This window comes from Strigops habroptila, chromosome 6 (genome assembly GCF_004027225.2).
Source record: "Strigops habroptila isolate Jane chromosome 6, bStrHab1.2.pri, whole genome shotgun sequence".
NCBI lineage: Eukaryota > Metazoa > Chordata > Aves > Psittaciformes > Psittacidae > Strigops > Strigops habroptila.
In genome coordinates this window covers 62,112,585-62,134,149 of record NC_044282.2, presented here as the reverse complement: position 1 = coordinate 62,134,149, position 21,565 = coordinate 62,112,585, and the positions used below count along the sequence as shown (strand labels likewise).

Genomic DNA, 21,565 nt, shown 5'->3' with positions numbered 1-21,565 from the left:
CCAGCCATGGGACTGGAGGCTGCAGTGCATGGGCTGGTAGCCCTCATAAACCTTCTGCATCTCCAGTAAAGACACTAGGTCCCAATTATCACACAGATGGAAATACTTGCATTGACCTAACATGTCAGATGTAAACTCTCCTTGGACCTTCCTCTGTTTTGGGTAGCTGTGAGCCAAAACATGGAAGGGCCTGTAGCTGTTCCCCCAGCAAGATACACACATACGTACACAGAGAGCTTAGCAGCAGACGGTAGCCCAAGCTATTCCACAGCAGGAATATGGCACGTCCAAGTGTGCAGGGGTCTGCGGGGCTCGCTGGTCAGTGCACAGGACCCGGCAGGGTGTCTGCCTCGTGGCTGCACTCAATGAGGGTCTGTCATTATAATTTCCTGCCCCATATCATTTTAGACAGCACTATAATGGGACCAGCCAAATTAACAAGGCAGGGGTTAGCTTGAGTGCGAAAGGGAAGAGTGGAAGAAGGAGCCAGGCTCACAGTAGGGAACCCTGTCCTGAGGGTAGTCAAACACACTTTCCTCCCCGAGTGCAGGATTGAGTGTATGGGGTCATTTGATTGAGTGTTTTTAGTTTCTTGCTTAGCCACACATTGCTGTGCGTTGCCCAAAGCCCACAGCCCAGCAGATCATAGACTCACGGAATGAGTCATAGAATGAAGCAGAATGATTAGCCTTAGAGAGTGTAGTCCAATATGAACCTCTCAACTTTAGGGGAGTTTTTGGGGTGCAGAGTCTTGCAAAGCCACCTGTACGCAGGCAACCGTATCGGTAATGCCATAGAAGGCCAAGATTGACAGCCAGGACATCAGACATTACAAATTTGAGTATGGATGTAACAGAATTGGGACCCATAAAGATTAAAATAATTAGGGGCAGGTTGGACTGAGAAAAAGATGTGCTAAAGTAGAAATAGGGAAAAAAAGGAGAATAAGTTATGAAACCAGGTAAGGAACACAGGAGGATGGGATCTTTCAGTGGATGGAGAATCATGCTTACAGATGGTGGTGACTCTGACCTGGGTACCCAGCTGCATGGGATGCACTTGGAGAACTTGCTGGACTCTCCATCAGGGCTATGTCCAAAAGATTTAGTGCAGAAGGCAAAAAGGGAGACATTTGCACCCTGGTATGAACAGGTGTGGAGAGGGAAGAATGGTAAACTAATACAGCAGCAGCAGCAGCATGTTATTCATAAGGTTTGCAATACCTTTATCGTGTTCAAGAATGTGCAAAGTCAGATTGTAGATTAATAATGATAACATTAGTTAACATTAGTTAGTTAGGTTGTTGCTTATTCAAGTGATTTATTAGTCTCCTAGTAGGGGATTGTTTAACCAGGGGACATCATGGCCTTTTGAACGCCTGCAGTCCAAAGAGGGAAGGTCAGGTCCTGAAGGAAGGGCATTATATTAAAGATGCACATGCCATGAGGCAAGAAAGCTCTCCTCCCACTGCTGGTAGTGCCCAGATGTTCATGGTGCATAATGGTACAGCAGCATGCAGGCCAGCCCATTGCAACTCCCAAACACCATCAGACGTGTCTTAGGAACATTCCCTAAGGAAGACTACCAAGGCAAACCTAGCAGAGGGAAAGGTAAATGAGGTTGTTTTATTATCTTAGGGATGTTAGTCTGTAGGATGCTTGGAAGGTAACTTCTCTGCTTGATCTGACCATGAAAAATGAGGTTCCAGGCAAAATATAGCCCAGAATAGTGTAAAAGCTACAGAAACATCAAGGAGCAAGCAGAGCATCAGGTGGGAGGCAAGTTTTTGAGAGGAACAGTGTTTTGTCTCTAATACATCTGCTTTTCTCTTTTGCTGAACCCCCTTTGAACTCATCTGTGCACATGAAACAGGAAAAAGGGAATCTAATTAAATATCCATCCCCAAACACAATAAGGGCTGAGGCCAAGTCCCAGCCTCCATCTCTTGATCCTGCAAGGAGGCAAAGTCAGGAAAAAAGGAAGAGTTCCACTTGCAACTACAAGTGGAAATGTAAAGACAGCAACAACAAATTTTCCTTATCCACAGTAAGGCAGTAAAAAAGACTTAAAATCACATCTGACCATTCCTGCAGACCACTTATAGGGTGGATAGAAAATTCACCCTAAGTTCTTTGCCAGAGAAAGGATGGAAAGGTGAAAATAGAATGGAAAATTTCAAAATCTTTTCATTTTGAGTATTATTATTATTGCAGCTAGCTCATGTCCACGTGTGTAACACAATCTCTGCCAGAGAAGGTGAGGGCCACTGCAGACCTTCCTCCTCATTTGCTTGTGACACTCTCCCTCAATGATGCGTGCTGGCTCTCTTGGCTTTCCTCAGGGCCATCTCAGCACCTTGGAGCCACCCTAGCACATCCCTGCAGTGGTTGACCTTCAAACACTTACTTGGTGATGCGAACAAAGAAACTCTGCCAAGACCAGAAATTCTCATCTTACAGTGTTATAACTGGTCCATCACGTCCCACGTGGAAAACGCATACAGGATTGCTGGTTCTTTGCTTCCCTCTAAAGTACCATTAGATTGGTAGCCAGAGCAGTCAACATCTCCCTTCAGCTTAAGGTCCAGCCTCAGTCCATCATCACCCCATCAGCTGGATTTAGTCTCAAGCCTTAGGGATGCCCAAGCCTGCCAAGGACTGCTGCTACCCAGTGAAATGGCAAGCCACGTGCTTGTCTTTGCAAAGCCTTTCTCAGCAATCACCTCCACATTTTTAGGAGAACGTTCACCACCCAAATGCTTATTGAAGGTCTTGACACCTCTGCTGTTGGTTCAGTTCTCTCAAAGGCAAACAGGCAGCAACAGCCATGGTGACTTTGTCCCTCCAGGTTCTCCAGCACCAGTTTTTGCTCACAGCAAACTATTTTCAGCTCTTTGTTCCCAACGTTCAATGTGAAGTGAAATGAAGAACGTCCCAGGCTGCTTCATGGGGAGAGGTGGGGTCGGAAAGTGCGTGGTCGAATCATCATGACCACCTTCCTCAGGGAGTAGTAGTCTGTGTCCTTCCATGAGTACCACACGATACCATCCGGCCCCAGGACCTTGCGGTTTTTAATGGAGTATCGGCCGCCCTGTGGTGCAGAGAAAGACGGATGGTCAGGTATGGGAAACTCATGGAAGCATCATCCAGAAGGGAGCATCAGAAAACCAGTTGCTCTGTAACACTGGAGCAGATTCCTTAATGACACTGAGGTGAAAAGAGCACGCAAAGCCCAACATTTTTCAAATGGTCCCAATGGAGCTGGCATCCATCCATCTCAGTATGTGCCACCCGTACCACAAGTTTCCACCATGCAGCCCCATCCCCAATGTGCAGACGTGTCACAACACTTGTGCCTGACCCACAGCACAGACAAAGATGGACTGCCTTGGTGCCCAGCACCCATTTTATTCTCTTGCTAGTCAATCCAGGAAGAACTTCAAGGCTAGTCAATCCAGGAAGAACTGCTGTGATGTGAGGACCAGCAGCTTCCTCCCAGCCCTGGATCTCATGTGCTAACATCCACATCCTCATTCTTCCACCTTTGCTTGTACCCTCCATAGAGGCTGGAGAAAAAACACTGGTTGGAGAAAAAACACCTTGTGCCCTCACCCCTCCACCTTACCTTGTAGTACACCCCATTGAGGTTGGAGAAAAAGCACTGGTGGTACCACCAGCCTCCATGGGAAATCTCAGCGCAGATGTTCCCTGTGTCGGGTGTGCTGAAGCTCCTCTTGTTGTGGTACCAGGCAAAGGAATCCTCCACTGTCCCGCTGAACCCATCCACATGCAGGCGGTAATAGTTTGCCTCGTCCTCAATGCTGCAAGCAACAAAGGTGGGACTATTCAATGGGGAGTGTTTGAGTCTCCTTTCTAACCTGGATACTGCATTCCTGGCGTGTACACCTAGCAATCATCTTCCTGCTCTGGCCAGCCTCCCTGCTATGATTCATCACCTCTAAAAGCCCAAGATTGTGTATTTTTCCCTTCTGTGGGTTGTGCATGATTTTGTCATGACTCACGGCACTTGTTATAGGGCTGAACTGGGCAGGCCATGACTCTAAAACCACAATAAAGGACTGCAGCAGCTTTGGCAAGGCAGTCCCTCTAATTACACAGCACTGCCTCCTCTCCACATAACAAGCATCCTGCTCTTCACAAACAGAGCTAATGAGTAATCTGTCCCTGGGTTAACAAAGACTGAAGGTCAATGCCATTGCACATAACATCTGACGAGAAAAATCAGGATGGCCATTCAGAGCACACATTTCCTTGTGGGGGGTGCTCTAATGCACACTTAGGAAATGGAAATTTATCTTAAGTTGTTCCCTGTGAGGGTGGTGAGGCCCTGGCGCAGGTTGCCCAGAGAAGCTGTGGCTGCCCCATCCCTGGCAGTGTTCAAGGCCAGGTTGGACGGGGCTTGGAGCAACCTGCTCTAGTGGAAGGTGTCCCTGCCCGTAGCAGGGAGTTGGAAATGGATGAGCTTTAAGGTCCTTCCCAACCCAAACCATTCTGTGATTCTATGATGATTCTATGATAATTTTATGATGATTCTATGATAATTCTATGATGATTCTATGACTTTTTTTTTTCCAGCAGTTTTGGGGTCTACTCAAAGCCTTCAGGCTTCAAATGTCCCTAAGGTGCAGTGTTCCCTTGAATATCCTCCTGTGGCGGATTACTCCATGGTCACCAACAAGCATTTCCAGTAGAGACAGGGAAGGAGTCTAGGCAGACCTGGTCACCCCTGATTAAGAAAGGATGTGGCTGATGTGTATGGATAAATAAAACACAAGTGGAGGGGAAGGCCATAGACACTACATGACATTACATCAGGCCCAGCAAGTAAAAGCCATGAGTGGAGAGGGTAAAAATCAAACCATGCCTCTAAACCAAGTGAGATGCTGGAGGACCTGCCCAGCAAGGATTCAAAATTCTGGTTTTGACATAGAGATCAACAATTTTTGGCAGAAAAAACATACCCCAAGCAGCTGGGGACTGTCCATTGGATCCTACAGCTCCCTTCCCCTGGGGCTGTGGATGCTGGCCATGGCTGAACACCACTGAACATTCACTAGCTCACACGCAGGCTTCAACCCAAAGCAAAAATTGATGGTCAAGTCCAGGTGGGAAAGAAAGGATAGACAGCCTAGGCCCAGCCTGAAACACTCTCTAGTCAGTGTCACTCTGACCTCAAAGGGATTCTCATGCCTGAAGGTCTCCCTTGAACTAGTTGAACTATGAGAAACAGGGAAGTCCACCCCACTTTCTACCTGAAGACCTGGTAGAAGGCGTGCTTGTGCTTGCTGTTCCAGTCCTCCAGGTCAATGCGAAGAGAGTAGTCTCCTTGGCTTGTCATCTTGTGGATGTTCTCGTTGCCCAGCCAGAACTCACCATTGAGGTCCCCAAAGCCCTCCTTGTACTCATTCCAGGTCCGGTTGAAATCAACTGAGCCATCCTGACGCCTCTGGATGACTGTCCAACCCCCACCTGCCAGGAGAGAGATAACATAAACTGGGAGCATCCAGGGAGCATCCAGGGGGTCCTGGACAGACTCCTTAGTGGTGTCACCTCTAAGGATCCATCTGCAGCTCAGCAAGGTGTCTTCTTGTCATGCCTCCTCCCACCAAGTGGCAAAATACAGTGTTGTTTGCTGCACAGGGATAAAAGGTCATGGAAAAGTGCTCACACCTCTCCCATGTTGGTTCATAATGACGTTCCCTTGTTGACTGCCTCAGATTTTAAGGTGGTTTTAGATGAGAGGGAGCTGGTAGTTTTGAGGAGGCAAATGTTTTGGGACTGGAACAAACTAAGAGATCCTGGAGTTTAGAGATTATTATGTACTGTTCCTGCAGCACCGCAGAGGCACATGAGCTCTCCCAGTATTGTCTCACTGTCTCCATCTGCTCTCCCATCTGTCCAAATCGCTCTCTTCTCTCTTGTTTTATTCCAATATCGTAAGCTTGGGAGGAGACTGGGAACTGGGACCATCTTTCTATTTGCTGTTTGTACAGCCTGTCACTCTACAGTGTCCAAGACTGTGTTGATGGTCATGCAAATAATAGTAATGACATAACAGAGGCCACATTGTCGGAACAGCCTGTTTCTTAATGACCAAGGCTGCATTGACCTGTAGATCCTCCAACAGGCGAGATGCCTACATGTAGGGAGCTGAACCCCTTCCTCCAGAATGGGGCGTGTGGATGTGACACGTCCATCCAGACTGGAGTAGATCCATGGGGCAAGGAACTGACAATCCACTGCCCCATTTCCTTGCTGATTGACATTATTCCTCCAAAACTCAAGTGTTGCACACTGATTTTGTTAGAAAGTTTGTGCCTTGGGATGACAGTAGTGTCTCCATATGAATATTTAGACAGCAAGGATCAGAGAAGTCACCTGCACCCTCATTTACACTTCAAAAGAAATGTGGGATAGAATCTATGTCCCCCCTCCTCACTCTAGCACAGCTACAATTGGTGGTTGCCCACACATAGCCTTCAACTACACAGAGATGCTCCAAATACCCCCCCAGTGACCAGCTGCTACTCCACAAGGGATTATTTTCCCCTAAGCCCTGTGTCATGTCCATTAGTGCATTGCAAATATCTTGGATGCATGAGGACATCCCAAAGACCATTAAACACCTGCATTTAGGCAATTGAATTCTAGTCATAATGTCTACTTTGAACTATTCATCCAAACCCTCTCTATAGCCAGCAGAGAGGACAAGTCCTCTGTCCTTGGGGAAGAGCCCTTCTGCTCTCACTGACTATAAGGTAGCCTCAGAATAACTCAGACATGAGATACAACTCTCAGGTTTGACAAATCCCACCCAAAGCTTTGCTGGAAGATGCTGTAGGTGCCTCCAGCAGTACCTTCAGTGTCCATCTCACACAGCACTTCAATAGGCATCCCTCCGACTAAGGGCATGATGCTGTAGACACCAGATCGCCGGAGCCCATTGTAGTAAACTGAAGCGCAGTCAATGGGGCAGTTCCTGATGTGCCTCGCCTCTGGGAAAGGAAGCAGAGAAACATGATGTTTAGTGCACAGCATGGACGAAGTGGCACACACCAAAAGCCAGCACAGTGTTCATGCAGTCAGGCAAATAATCCTGGATTCAGACCTTCTTCTGAAGCTGAAAACCTCTGCAGCACACTGGGTTCACGCCTGAGGGCAGTCATTAGTGATAAGGTTTGTTAGCTCAGACCTGCACATAGGGGTGCTGTGACTGGAGAATGGTCTTTGGTTCAACTCTTTTGTTAATGGCAACACAGAAATGGTATGCATTTTTCAAGGCTCAAATTAGATTATATCTTACACCTCAAAGGTCTTCTACACTGATAAAGAATAGGTTAGTTCTCCAGTAATGGTCAGTGTAGATAAAAGAGGAAGGCTTTTCTTCTCCCAGACTGCTGCTGTAACACAAATCTGGGTTTTGTCTTACAAGAGAAGGGGACCAAAATCATTCTGGTGAATCTAAAGAGGTTTTTAACTGGAATATGATCCAAGGGCTGAAGCACCTCTGCTATGGAGACAGGCTGAGAGAGCTGGGCTTGTTCAGCCTGGAGAAGAGAAGGCTCCAGGGAGACCTTAGAGCAGCTTCCAGTGCCTAAAGGGGCTGACAAGATATCTGGAGAGGGGCTTTTGACCAGGGCCTGTAGGGACAGGACAAGGGGGAATGGCTTTAAATGACAGAGGGGAGATTGAGATTAGATATATGGGAGAGGTTCTGTCCCTCAACCAGAATTCACCAAAGGCTGGAAGACTATACAGGAAAAGTACCAATTCATCCTTCTCCAATGCAGCCCTTGGTCACGAGATTTGGGGCATGGGGACCAGACTGGCTCATCTAGTCTTGTCTTCTCATAGACCACCATCCCCTTGCCATGGACCCAGGGACCCAAACAGGTTGCAAAAGCAACTCAGTTTCCCTGCCAGCACCTCAAGGCTGAGCTTTGCAGATCCTGGCTAGCCCCTGGCCTTCTTCAATGTTGGCATGGGAACCCCTCTGATGTCAGAGTGACATTGGCTAGAGAACTTTTCAGTCTGAGCCCAGGCTGTCCATCCTTTCTTTCCCACCTGGTCAAAACAGGCCCTGGTCAAAATGTTTTAATGGCGGTTGGTTGTTTGGCAGAAAATAGGGTTTTATTCAAACTGCACCTTGAGTCCTGTAATTGAAAGTTCCTATGTTTGCTAAAAAACAAATAGAACATTTCAGGGATTAACAAGGAAAACAACCCAAAACCTGGCAAAAATCTAAATGCATTCATTAAAAAAAGAGTGTGTGAGTAACAACAGAAAATAGGTGGGGTTTTTTTTCAAAGTTGCAGTTTCATTAAAACCCTCATTTCATGCTGCAAATTTTTGAAGGAAGAAAAACCTAAATCTTTGTTTTGTGTGGTTTTCTGGGTGGAAAACAGTCCCTGGTTCTGTGAGGAAGGCTCACACAGCTGACTGCAGTGGGGTGATGGTGGGACCAATGCCAGCATGGTTGTCACAGCCTAAGCTGGTCCCTGCAGGCATCTCACACCATCCATGGAGACAAAAAGGAGGCACTGAGGGAAGGGACCCCTCTCCTAGACAGCATGGAAGCCATCCCCAGAGGTGTCCATTGCTCTGAGGAGCCCTCCTAGCTGCCTTGGGAAGGCAGGTTGGGTGAGATCAGACTCCTGGCCAGTGCAAAGGGGATTTGAAGCAGTTTCCCCACAGCCTTTTCCTTCACCACCCTTGAGAGAGGATTGTAAGGGTGAAGCATTCCATCCCATCCCATCCCGGCCAGCAGCTCCTCATCACCTGGATGGTGCATCTCCTCCTGCAGCCTCATCTCGGCAGGACCCAGGCAGGTGGGATTGCGCCAGGCCCAGTCGGTCAGGACGGAAATGTTGTTAATCTGTGCCTGCATGTCGTACAGCAGCGTGGCCTGGATGTGCTGCAGGGTGCTGGCCTCGCTGTACTGGTGCTCCAGGTCCTGCACCCGCTGAGCCAGGCTGTGGTTCCGGCCGGATGCCTCCTCATGCTGCGGGTAGGGAGAAAGGTGGGATGGGGGAGATGCCTGGGGACCGGCATGGCCCCAGGACCCCATGAAGATGGACAGGCAGGGGAGCAAGAGGGCAGAGGAGCACTTGCTTCATGCACTAATAGAGACCAAGGATCCCAAGGATGGTGCCTGCACCCTCATCCTCATCCTCAGCCCCATACCAGCCCCCAGCCCACCGTGGGAACCACTGGCAGCTTGATGTTCCCAAGCTCTGGCGCAGGCAGGGCATGTACAGGTAAGCCTAGGGCTGCAAGAACAGGGCAAGCATATAGGATTCCTCTCCAAAACACCCCTCAGTCTGCAACCTGTTGCAGCATGGATGTGGTCTGAAAGAACATGGAAGTGTTTAGCAATGCACCACAGCTGGGTTTTCCTTCCAAAAAGTTGTCCAATCTCCCCTTGAACCATGTTATATTTTACAACATTGCAAGGAGCTCCACAGCTTATCAACATGTTGCATGATGAGCCATCTCCTATTCTCCGGGCATCAGCTGGTGTCCAGTAAACAGCAATGACGACATCCATGCTATTCGAGTAGCAGATGTAATACAGAACCCCAACACCTTTCATGATCCTTTTGCTGCTTGTTTTTAGGACAACCAGTCTCTTATTGTATGTAAAATATGCAAAAGCTGGCTGGAGAAGCCCACAGCTCATACTGTGTCCAGCTCTGGGGCCCCAGCATAAGAAGGATGTGGAGCTGTTGGAGTGAGTCCAGAGGAGGCCACGAAGATGCTCTGAGGGCTGGAGCAGCTCTGCTATGGAGACAGGCTGAGAGAGCTGGGCTTGTTCAGCCTGGAGAAGAGAAGGCTCCAGGGAGACCTTAGAGCAGCTTCCAGTGCCTAAAGGGGCTGACAAAAAAACTGGAGAGGGGCTTTGGACAAGGGTCTGTAGCGACAGGACAAGGGGGAATGGCTTTAACCTGGCAGAGGGGAGATTGAGATGAGATCTGAGGAAGAAGTTGTTCCCTGTGAGGGTGGTGAGGCCCTGGCACAGGTTGCCCAGAGAAGCTGTGGCTGCCCCATCCCTGGCAGTGTTCAAGGCCAGGTTGGACGGGGCTTGGAGCAACCTGCTCTAGTGGAAGGTGTCCCTGTCTGTGGCAGTGGGTTGGAACTGGATGATCTTTAAGGTCCCTTCCAACCTAAACCATTCTGTGGTTCTACAATTCTACGATTCTATGCCCCAGCCACAGTCACTGCAGGCACACTCGCCTGGCTTGTTCAGTGCTCCCTGTCCATTAGATGGCAGAACAGGCCTTAAACAGCACCTCCAAGATCCCACAGCAGCCTCGGAACTCCCCTTCCCTCCCCTGGGCAATGCAACAGCTCTGCACTGTGCTCCCCAACCCCTCCTGTATGGGTCTGGCAATCCCAGACCCTCATCTGCAGTGCAGGGATGCTGGTTCTCCACCAGCACTGTCCTTTCTTGTCCCCTGATGCGGTCACCTCCTTCTCCATCACCCACTCAGTGTCACTGCCTGGATTGAGCTCACAAACCACCCCAAGCCCCTGGAAATAAATGAGTTTATTTTCTCACCTCCCTGTCGCAGCATGAAGGGCAAATCTGGATTTTTAGGTGTCCATGCAAGCATGCAACTTATTAAATATCCCTGGGGACACAGAGGTTCAGCACTTGACTCATCCCTACCTGCAAAACTGCTGTGGGGCTGCTGAGGGACTGGGATTTCCTTCCACTAGGAGGGTTTGCGCGACCTGAGTATGTTTTCTTCCCTTCCAGCAGCTCCCAGGACCCAGCTCACACCTCGGTCCCCATTCCTACCAGGACACATCTCATCTTGCTGTTCCCAGGAGATGGCATCACCACTGGTGGGTTATTGTACCAATAACTAACAGAAACTCAATAACATCCTTCCGAACACTGGTTAAGCATCACCTGTGTGGCTCTGCTGAAAGCCCATCCAGCCTACCTGTATCCTGAAATCCAGAGCAGCTAGGTGGGCAGGGAAGTGGGAATTACAGCATGCAACACCACAGTGCTTTCTTTCTCAGGACTGCAATGTCTGCAGCTCTACCATAAATCAGCCATGTCCCCCCCTGACCTGCTCTGTGAGCTGTGACTGATACAGGCTCCTTTCAGCTCCCTTCACCCACACATCAGCTCTCCGAATAAACCCCATGATGTGTTCTCCCAGACAGCCCCCTCCTCCACAGCTGATACCTTTTCTTTATTCCTGCTGCTGATTAAAGCCAGCACAGCCAGACCACCTCGACAACGACCTGGTACTGCTCCCTTCCCTGCATCCCTCTGCACTGGTGGGACTGGGGCTGTGGTTTTGCACCACACGGTCCTGTTCTGTGCATACCTCAGCTGTGCAAATGCAATAAATAGGACTGGAAACGCACAGGGAGGGCTGGGTGAGGGGCTTCCCTATGCTCTCTGTATTTCACTGAAAGGAGGGAAGCACGGTAGAGATGGAGGCAACAGCCTGACCCAATTTGGGTGTCCCCATAAGCCCGAAAGGAGCTGTGACCTGGAAGAGCCTGTTGCTCTCACTCAGCTCAGAAAGGGATGCTGAGCTCAGAAGGATGTCTCCACTTGGACAGACAAGCCCACGCTGAGCTCCCAGAGATATACTGATGGCAATCCCCAGGGAGACCAAGCAGCAGCAGCCACAGGCTGATTGATGAAGGTGGATTAAAGGAGCAACAGCTCCTGGGAGGGAGGAACGGAGGTGGAGGAGACCTGCCCAGGCTGACACAGCAGTGGAGATGCAGGGATGAAGGAGGAAAGCAGCTTCCCAGGCTGGGCAAGGCGTTGGGAAGTGGCCAGACCAACACAGCATGAAAACTCCTTATGGGAGAATCCCTACACCAGAGGGGAGCAGAGGTGAGCAGCTCTGTTATTGCCTCTGAGTTACTCCATTCAGCTACAACTCCCTGTGCAGCATGCAACTCTGCTTCTTGTTTCCCCTACCATCCAGTGCTTGGAGGGTGACAAAACACTCATTCCCATCGGCTAAACTGCCCCGATCCTTCTTCCTTCCTTCCTTCTTCTTGGGCTTTGAGCAACCTGGTCTAGTGGAAGGTGTCCCTGCCTATGGCAGGGGGTTGAAACTAGATGATCTTTAAGGTCCCTTCTGACCCAAACCATTCTGTGATTCTATGATTCTGGGCCTCCCGTCCCTTTGTTTTTTTAGACTCATGGCAAAAAACTGAGCTTGGAAGGAATGGCTGGAGGTCTTCAGCCCACCCCCCTGCAGAAAACAGGGACACTTTCCAAGCTGGATCCAGTTGCTTGTAGCCTTTTCCAGTCAAAGTCTGAAACACTATAAAGATGATCTCAGACGATGTCCCCTTTCTGAGTGTGGCAGCATCTTGGTGGTGCAGATGTTGCTGGTACTGTCCCCCAGGTATGAACCACTTGGAGACCTTCAGGTAGGACCTTGGACCTGGCTGCTCCAGGATACCTGGGTACATCCTGCATCCCTCTGCTCTCCTCTGCTGGTGAGGAGCCCAGCAGCCCCCCACAGCAGACATATCTCCTTCAGAGCTGCTTCCTTGTGCGGTTCGCACAGCTTGGCACACTCCAGCAACCTCAAGAGTAGCTTGTCATAGAATTATAGCATCATAGAATCCCAGATTGGAGGGGACCTCAAAGATCATCTGGTCCAACCTTTGCAGGCAAAGCATGACCTAGACTAGATGCCCCAGCATCCTGTCCAGCCAAATCTTAACCACTTCCCTGGGGAGATTATTCCAATGACTGATTGTTCCCATGGTGAAAGATTTTCCTCCTGTATCTTGTGCACAAAACCAAGACGGCCGAGGCCATGTGTCACCCCCCGGGCTGGAGACAGCCCTTGTTCTTCCCATTTCTTAAATGTAACAACAGTCAGAGGTGTTGTCAGGATCCTTAACCTTAGGCTGTGGGGCTGGTGAATGGAGCTGGGCTGGGATGAGCCCCAGAAAGAACATGGCGGGAAGGGTACCATGGGCTGTAGGTTAGGGCTTCTCCTGCTCAGCTGTTGCCATCTGAGATGCAATCCTTCACCAGCTGCCTGAAACTCCACGTCTAATCTGGGATACTGTTATGGGCAATGGGATGGATCAGCAACCCCTCCAAGGCAGACTTGAAGGGGGCAGAGATAGCACAGATAAAACACTGAAGGTTTTGCAGCTGATGTTAAGAAAGGTCAGCCCTGGAAGGCTCCTGAGCCAGGAGCAGCTGGGGTTTAACAGATAACCCAGCCTGTGGTCAGAACACCATCATATGCTTCACTGGGTGTCCTACCCCTGCAAGCTGCTGGGAGCTGGAAGGGACCATGGGGAGGGACCTGCAGCGATGGGGTCTGCAAAGGGCAGCCCTTTACCTGGAGCTCAAGGGCTTTGATGCCGTGCCGGTGGTTCCTCAGCTCCTCCTGAAGCTCTGAAATCAGCTTCCGCAGCTCCAAGATCTGCTGCTTGCGCTCCTCATTCTCATGGAGCCAGTAGGACACCTCATCGGTGCAACGGAACAAATCCGGGCACCGCTGCTCATCCCCCTGCGGCAGCGTGGCCACGATCTTACAGCGGCCATTGGGCAGCACCTGGTTGCTGTACTCCCCGCACTGGATCAGGCCCATGCCATCCCGGGGACCCTCGTGGTCTCTGTATGCCACGGGCAGGGATTTCTGCAGCGAGGGGCTGCCCAGCGTGGCCACAAGGACGAGGGATAGCAAAGCTGCCCTGGCAGAGCTCTTGCTGGGACGGACCTCCATCAGGCAGGGGAGGATGGGCCCCATGGGTGACCCAATGTGTCTCATCATCAAACAGTGTTGGGGAGTATGGTGGCAGTCCCCAGGGCATAACATCAGGTCTTCTCCCAAGAGGTAGAGGGTGAGGTTGCAGCTATATGGGAATCAGGAGGGATCCCAGAGCTCCTGTCAAGGACTGCAGAGAAAGGACCTGTCCGTCCCCATAGAGCATCCTCCCCAGTGTCAGCCGGTGGCCGCCAAGCTGGGACCAGTTCTAATGGGAGTTACTCCACTCTCCTGGCCAGGCTCCACCAGCTTCGTAGGCTTTGTGCAGAGCTGCCAGTTGGCTTGGAGGGTGTTGAGGTCTGGCTGGGGATGGTCAGCCCTTCGGGAAAGGCTTACTGCCCATGCAGAACCATGCGTGGGAAGGAGCTGGCTCTCACAGACAGGGCATCCCGCTATGCCGCTGCTCCCTGAAATGGGAACCAAAGCAAGGAGACAGGTGATGGACAGGAAGGATAAGCAACCAATCCTCCTCACCATGCTGCCCACCTGCAGCAAACTGACAGGTCCCCCCACCTTCCCTGGCACCCTCCAGCCATCCCCACAGCCCAGGGGCACAGGGCACAGATTTGGGGCCCTCTCCATGTCCCTGTGCATCACTTTTTCTTGGCAGATATGACATTAATGCAGTTATCAAGTGAATGGTGGCCATCTACATGGGAAGCCCAGACCACCCCTGGACAGGGTTAGACTCCCAACCACCCATCCCCAGGGCAGTCTGGATGGACCCTGGCTGTGAGCTGGGTCCAAGGGGGATGGGGGGATGGTGGCCTGGCCACCATCCAGGAGATACAAATACATTACTTTGTCCCTTTTATCCAGAGAAATCGGGCTCTCCTTGCAGCCAAACCTGCCCTCTGATCCTTGCCCGACACAGGGACTCCCAGCTACGTATCGTGCTCTGGGTCTGCTCCCAAGGTTTCTCCCAATCAAAAGCCATCCCCATCCCACTGTGGCAAGGACAGGGAATTGTGAGGAATGTCATAGCCCCCCAGCAGCACCCAAACCCCCAGCAAGAGGCACCCAGCTCCCAGTATACCTTCAGAAGTCCTGGCCAGGCTCTCCGATGACAAAAGAGCAGCTAGCAATGTCTGGCCATGGGGAGCGTGGTGTGATTTAGGGGGCACTAAATGCTTATTCCCCCTGATCCTATCACCGCACTATAAATAGGGCCAAGAGAGCCGCTGGTCTCTGATGACACACAGGAGGGAGGAGCACAGGTCCTGGCGTGACCTTATCAGCGTATGGGGGAATAAGCTGGTTCCTTGGCAGGAGGGCATGGCTCTCCCTTGCCTAGAACCCTCCTGTTCCACCTGGGAATGGGTTCTGGGGAGGGGGCAGGTTCATCCAGTGTGGGGTTACCTGCTCCATCTCAGCAGTTTCAGAGAGAAAGCTTCCCAATCTGGCCATGGATGGGGGCTCACGGCAGGGAAGAGACATCACTTATTCACTAGCCCAGGGCTTCCTCTTTGTTTTTGCAAGGGAGTGATCATAGAATCATAGAATCATAGAATAGTTAGGGTTGGAAAGGACCTTAAGATCATCTGTCAACAGGCTTGCTTAACTACATATGATAATCATACATAGGAATGTGAGCTGAAACCAGAGGTTTCCATACTGGACAAAACCGTTGGCTGTTGGGTTTTCTTCCCTTAACGTAAAGAATTTTCGAATGATGTTCCCAGATGGATTTCCATAAAGGGGATACTGTAACCAGCTCAGGAGGCATCTAAGAACAGGGGAACTGGCTGGAAAAGGGGAGCTTCGTTAGCAAACGTCTGCTCAGGTGGTTTGGAGAGGTGCTGGACCTCACTGGTGCTCCAGCAGCTGTTCCAGATGGCCATGTGATTGTCCATTGAAGGACCTGTCACCTCCACCGACAGGACCCTCCTGCACCACCAGTGGCCCCCAGCAAGGCTGGAAGGAGGCTGTGGGTCTGTCTGTGATAAGGGTGATAAAGGGAGGACACAGCTTGCATGACACCCAAGCATCCCAACCCTACATGCCATGGTGGGGCCGTGTCCTGTCCTGACTTTCCCATGCATGGATCCAGCCTGGAGGGTCCAGTCTCTTTCCCTGTGAAAGGATGAAGTCCAAGTTTATCTCTAGGGTTAGGCAGACAAACTAAAAGCCCAGCTGGATTGCCAGTCCACAGCCAGCTCCTGGCTTTGCTTTCAGGGTGTAACAATTTTAGGTGAAGGGGTTTTATTTCTTGTCTTTGTCTTCGCAGGGACTTGGTTGGAGCAGAGCAGGGGGAATGTGCTGCCTTTGAGTCCTGCCAGCTCAGGACATGTCGCTGCACCTTAGGCTGATTTTCTCTGTCACAGTAAGCCTCTGTGTGTCTGTATCCACCACCCCGGGTGCTTGGAGAAGAAGGACCCCAGCAGCAAGTCCTCTGTGCAAGCAGAACCTGCCCCAGTCACGCACACTAACGGAGAGCAACCAGCCCAGGCAGGGAGCAGATTGCTCCAGCTCCCCCCGGATGGGAAGACATCCTGAGGACACTCATCTTGCTGGGGCAGGGACCTGGATTCCTCTAAAAGTCACACCTCTTTGCACATGCTGCCTCCAGCCAAGCCACCCTCTGCTCCTTTTCAAGCATGGCTTCAACTTGTGAGAGGGAAAAATAAGGCTGAAGCATCCTCCCTGGAGCTGGCAGGAGCTGTAGAACAGTGGGGAATGGGACCTGGAGATCAGCCTGCAAAGCTCTGCCATGAGGGACAGCAAGAGAAGTGCTATGTGAAGGCACACCATGGGCAGAGAATGGGAAAATGGGGCTAGGGGCAAGGGAAAACAAAAGAGGTCATTTCACAGAAGGGAGAAGTGGTGGTCCATCTGGACATGATGGGTGTGGAGACCTTTCCATACTGGCATGTCTCTTTGGGCTGGATTCCACCGCTGCACCAGCAAACCCAACTCACCACCACAAGAGTTTTGCCTCTGGCCAGACTTTTACCCTCAGGCTTGTCCTGAGCCACCCCACAGACAGCGGAGAGAAAAAAGATGCAATGGTAGACACCAAAATGATGATAAGATGAATTGCACCCCACAGACTGCTCTTTATGGGGTGGCATGAGGGGGTATCAGGGCAGGGGACCCAGGGGAACATCTCCCTCTTGAATCCCAGCCAAGAGCTCCTCCAGCACAATTAGCTAAAGACCATCTTCCCTTTATTGCACATGAGTGGACAGACATTTAACATACTTGTCTATAATGAAATCCATTATCCTCATCTTTCACGGAGGCCCTACAGCACTGGTTCCCCCTTTTCATGGCCGGAGGTGGTGGGGGAGAGGAGGTGGAGGAGGGATGGAGCCAGGTACAGCCAGGCCCTTTGTGTGGCCACTCAGGAGGCACTCTCCCCATAAATATTTGGGCTCCTAAATGGATCTGACCTCCCCTCCTCCGAGCTCCTTTCCCTTTCATTTTCTTTTCCTCATTATTCTTGGAAAAACACGAAAAAGCCAACCCTCATCCGGATCATTAGCGTCAGAGGCGGAGACGACGCCGAATGCCACATGGAAGAGGTGAACGTACATTTCATTCAATGCCCCTCGAGTGCTGTTTCAGTCAAGGCTGCTCCTCCACAAAGGGAGATGTGAAAATGGTCCCCGCTGGCGGCTCCGCTCCCAGCCGCTGCCCTGACAGGGCTTGATGCAAAGCTGCCTCTTCAGGGAGACAAAGCACAGCCATTTCTTCTGCCTTCCATTGATGTCTGAGTTGTTTGGGGAGCATTTAGTGAGGAGGGGAGGAAAAAGGGGGAGGAAATTCAATGAGAGAGCCTGGGTGATGTTAATAGATAACGGCTCTGAAAGACTCAAGGTTGAGTGCTCAGCCTTTGGTCTGCTTGTCTTTGGCTTCCTTCTCCGCTCTTTGGGGGGACATCAGCCACAACTCCTTCAGTGGTCCAGGATTAATTGAAGCCAACAACAAGAGCGCCGGGTATCTGTTGGCAAACTCTTTTCCAGGTTATAGATGCTGATTACACCACACTGGTGGTTTTCAAATGTCCCAGTGAGTAGCCTTCTCATCCCCAACATGATATATTGAGCAGAGCCAGGAAGCCCATGCACCTCCATGGTCTCCTGCCACAAACACATCTTCTTCTGCTTCCTTCCAAATGCAGGAATGCACATTTCCATGGGCATGCAACTTCTTTTCTTGCAATGCCATCACTCCATTTGCTCCTCGCTGTAGTTTCTGGAGGAGACAAGGCCCTCATCACTATTGCCCAGGTCTCACCTCTGCTCAATGAGCCTGTGGCCAGCCTTCAACAGTTTATGTGCCCTTGGTGTGCAAACAATCTGCTGGCTCTCATGTGGTGTCTCTTTGAGGGAGAAATGTCAAAAAATGCAATACTTCTCCATTTCTCATTCCTGCCCAATGGAGTGACGAGAGTCCCTCCAGGTATCCCTAGATAATTCTCCATCCCTGACCCTGCCTTGAAAGAAAGGACAAACTAACCTAACCCTATCCACGCACTGTCTCAGGATTGCAACGAGCTGAAGTAGGTCCCACCACTAACACCAATAATCAGTGATTTGCTATAAAGTAACTAGCAGTAAAAGGCAGTTCAGAGGCTCCTGAAGACCAGGGAACCCCAAAATGAGACTAAAACCTCAGTGCTGCTCTGCTGCGAGGGATCACACTGCACAAATATCATCACACTTTCTGACCAGCCCCAAGCCCTGGATGGAAAACTGCCCTGGGATGCCCTGCCCAGGGAGGGAACAGGGAAGGGGTGGTTCCATTGGATATAGATTTAGTGTCCAGCTTGGAGCTGGGGAGCTGCTTTGTGCCCAGGAAGGCATCACAGATCTCAGGGCTGCTTTGGAATCTTGCAGGGATCTGGCTCTGCCCAGCAGCTTTGCTAAGCGCCTTCACCCTTAATCCTGCTTGAGAGCACCAGCCCTGGACAGAGGCAGTGTCTTGAAGGGGCAAGCTCCTGTCTTGGCTCCCTGCAGCTTCCCAAATCCTCTCTTCCCTACTGCAGTTTCAATGTGTGATTTAAAGAGGGTTGAAGTTGCAGAGAGGAGGAAAACAGGACACAGCTGAGTGCTGAAGGGGCTGGGTGCAGTTTTTCTCCCACGGGACCCCAAATGCAGCAGGAGCTCTGGATTGCAGGGATGAAGGCCTTGATGGGCTCCTAAACCCTGCCAAAAGCCGCCTCCCCCACCTAAGAAGCTGTAATCCCTCTTAGGGGCACAGGCAATAATCAGGGATTTGGCTCTGGGTGCGCAAATGCATGTGTGTGTGTCTGCGTGTGTATAACTGGCTCAAAAAGATCAGAAAGGGTCCATGAATGAGGAAAGAAAATGCTGAATTGGGCAATTTTGGGTCCCTGACCCCACCTCTCCTGTTGCTCTGGGGATGGTTCTGCCTTAGGCTAAGCCTGTGGCCTGTGCACACCCATGCCAGGCAGGAGAGGATGATCCCTTCCTGGCCCCAGAGGGATGGCAGGATTTATCCCTGGCACTTTTAGTCAGCTGATAGCCAGGCAGCTCCTCCCAACCCATGGTCTGGGCTGGCTCTGCTGTCACCAAAGAAGGAGCCACATCCCAGGGGACCTCCATGTCCTTAGAGGGGTGGCAAGGACCCAAGGAGCTGCTTTCAGCAGGAGGCGTGTCCCTCTGTGGGGCTGGACCACCAGCTACATCATCAGCAAGACCAGATGCTCCCTGGGAGCATCCTCAGGCATTGCTCCATGGCCACTCAAGCTCTTCCATTCCAGCCAAGCATCCTAATGCTCTGGGTCCCCATCACACTCTCCTTGGCACAAAATTAGTGCCGCACACCCTGTCCTAGTGCAAGTTGTGCATCATTTCTAAGGGAAACCAGGGTCATGAAGGATAATCAGGAGCCGCTAAGTAAGGCGAGCATCCTTTCAAACACTTGTGCCATTTAAAATCATAGAATTATCATAGAATTGCAGACTGGTTTGGGTTGGAAGGGACCTTAAGGCTCATTCAGTTCCAACCCCCTGCCATGGGCAGGGACACCTTCCACTAGACCAGGTTGCTCCAAGCCCCGTCCAACCTGGCCTTCAACACTGCCAGGGATGGGGCAGCCACAGCTTCTCTGGGCAACCTGTGCCAGGGCCTCACCACCCTCACAGGGAAGAACTTCTTCCCAAGATCTCATCTCAATCTCCCCTCTGTCAAGTTAAAGCCATTCCCCCTTGTCTTGTCCCTACAGGCTCTTGCAAAAAGCCTCTCAACATTTCTTGTAGGTGCACTGCTGCTGTAATGAAAAGTGAGGCATTTATTTACAGAGCAGGGAGATGGGCCAATCAAGGGATGCTGTAGGCATTGATAGTCAATTTGCTTAAACAGAACACTGGAAAAAAAGTGAAAAAGAATTCCACGAATGGCTATTAAACACAGTGACCCACAAATTGCTCTGTGTACGCACTGCTTATCAGCCTCTCCTCCTAACAAGCACAAGCTGCTGCAGTGGAGATGTGTCCTTCACCATGAACTCAGAAGAGCAGCAGAAAAACCTGTTGAAGCTGAAAAGGCTCTTGTTCTTACAGGAGCTTGTACCAGTAAAAGGTTTGCTACATTCCCGCATGGATCCTGCAGCTATAGTCGATGCATGATCTATAGTGTGGGGTGATGTGACTCAAGCTCTTTGCAAATATCGGGAAGAAAAGATGATGCCAGAAGACACCTACAAGCAAAAATATCAGAAGTCATCCCAGAAAACACCTACAGGCAAAGATACCAGAGTGACAGCATTCAGGTCCTCAAATGCCTTTAGTTGTCTGTTCCTAGAGAAGTGCTCAATTTTGGCTCAAATCAGAGAGAATTAGGCATAATTATAGATCTTAGCATATAAATAGCGCTGAGGAGAAGGCACTGGCATCAGAAAGCTCAGAGAGAGTGACAAGCACTATTAGTTCACATGCCACACAGCCCTTTATTTCTTCCATTTTAGGTCTGACCCTGCTTTTATTAAGGTCAGTAGGAAAATCAGTTGACCCCAGTAGAAAGGAAAAGGAGTCCCCTGTCTGCAACAAAACTCATATGTGCTGTGAGGGGGTTTGTTTTCTACTGGAGGCTGCCCTGGGCTGCTCTTGTTGTGGAGCTCAGCACCCTCACATGAGCTTAAACCTGGTACAAGTGCTCGCTGGGCCAAGGAATCAGTGGTGGGATCCCCAGTCCCTGACTTCAGAACTGTTCTTGATCCTACAGAGAGGCTATGATCAAGCAAGCACCAGCATTTTCCCCCAAGAGCAAGGTAAAGAGCTTGTATTTCACTCTCTGCTGTGGGCACAGGATGGTCAGAAGGGACACCTTGATCAAAGCCAGCTGGAAACCACTGCTCCAGTGTGCACAGATGTGAGCACCTCCATTTATGCACCCAAAAAAAAGCCCTAATCCAGTGGGTGACCTGCCAGCCACTGGTTCCAAGGCTCAGATTTAAGATCAATAGATCTCTTCTGGCTTTAAAATCTCCAAGCAATGGAGATAGGTAGTTTATGGTGGTGATCCAAGAATCTCTTCATGTGGGTGTATCCTGCATTATACCCTGCACAAGCCCTCAATGCAACTGCCCTGCAGATCCATCCTCATCCCATTTTAGCAAACACAAGATGAAGGTGGTCTGGACGGAGCAGCGTCCTCAGCATCCCTCCCCACTCCACCAGCTGCAGCTAGAAAAGAGCAGAAGTGAGTGCTGAGGCCAGGAGACCTGGTTGAATGGATGTGTCAACTATTCTGCCTTGGTGAGAACCCCCTTGCAGTCCTACGTCCAGCTCTGGAGCCA

At 50.7% G+C, this 21,565-nt stretch overlaps 1 protein-coding gene across 1 annotated transcript; it reads right to left on the bottom strand.

The window, feature by feature from the left end:
- Window positions 1-2,943: 2,943 nt before the first annotated feature.
- Window positions 2,944-13,783, bottom strand: LOC115610117 (angiopoietin-related protein 7-like). The gene is made up of 6 exons (XM_030491182.1): window positions 13,373-13,783; window positions 8,799-9,021; window positions 6,878-7,015; window positions 5,273-5,489; window positions 3,625-3,820; window positions 2,944-3,090 (listed from the first exon to the last, which is right to left on the bottom strand). Exons 1-6 carry the CDS (start codon window positions 13,781-13,783, stop codon window positions 2,944-2,946), a joined length of 1,332 nt encoding a protein of 443 aa, XP_030347042.1.
- Between the last annotated feature and the right edge of the window lie 7,782 nt (window positions 13,784-21,565).

Bases quoted from the DNA above. Each gene is read 5' to 3' on its own strand.
- LOC115610117 (XM_030491182.1), bottom strand. From the start codon at position 13,783: ATGGGGCCCATCCTCCCCTGCCTGATGGAGGTCCGTCCCAGCAAGAGC. The intron at 7,016-8,798 runs GTGATGAGGAGC...TTCCTTTCCCAG, and splicing joins GGAGGAGATGCACCATCCAG to AGGCGAGGCACATCAGGAAC. The intron at 3,821-5,272 runs GTAGAAAGTGGG...TGTTGCTTGCAG, and splicing joins GCCTTCTACCAGGTCTTCAG to CATTGAGGACGAGGCAAACT.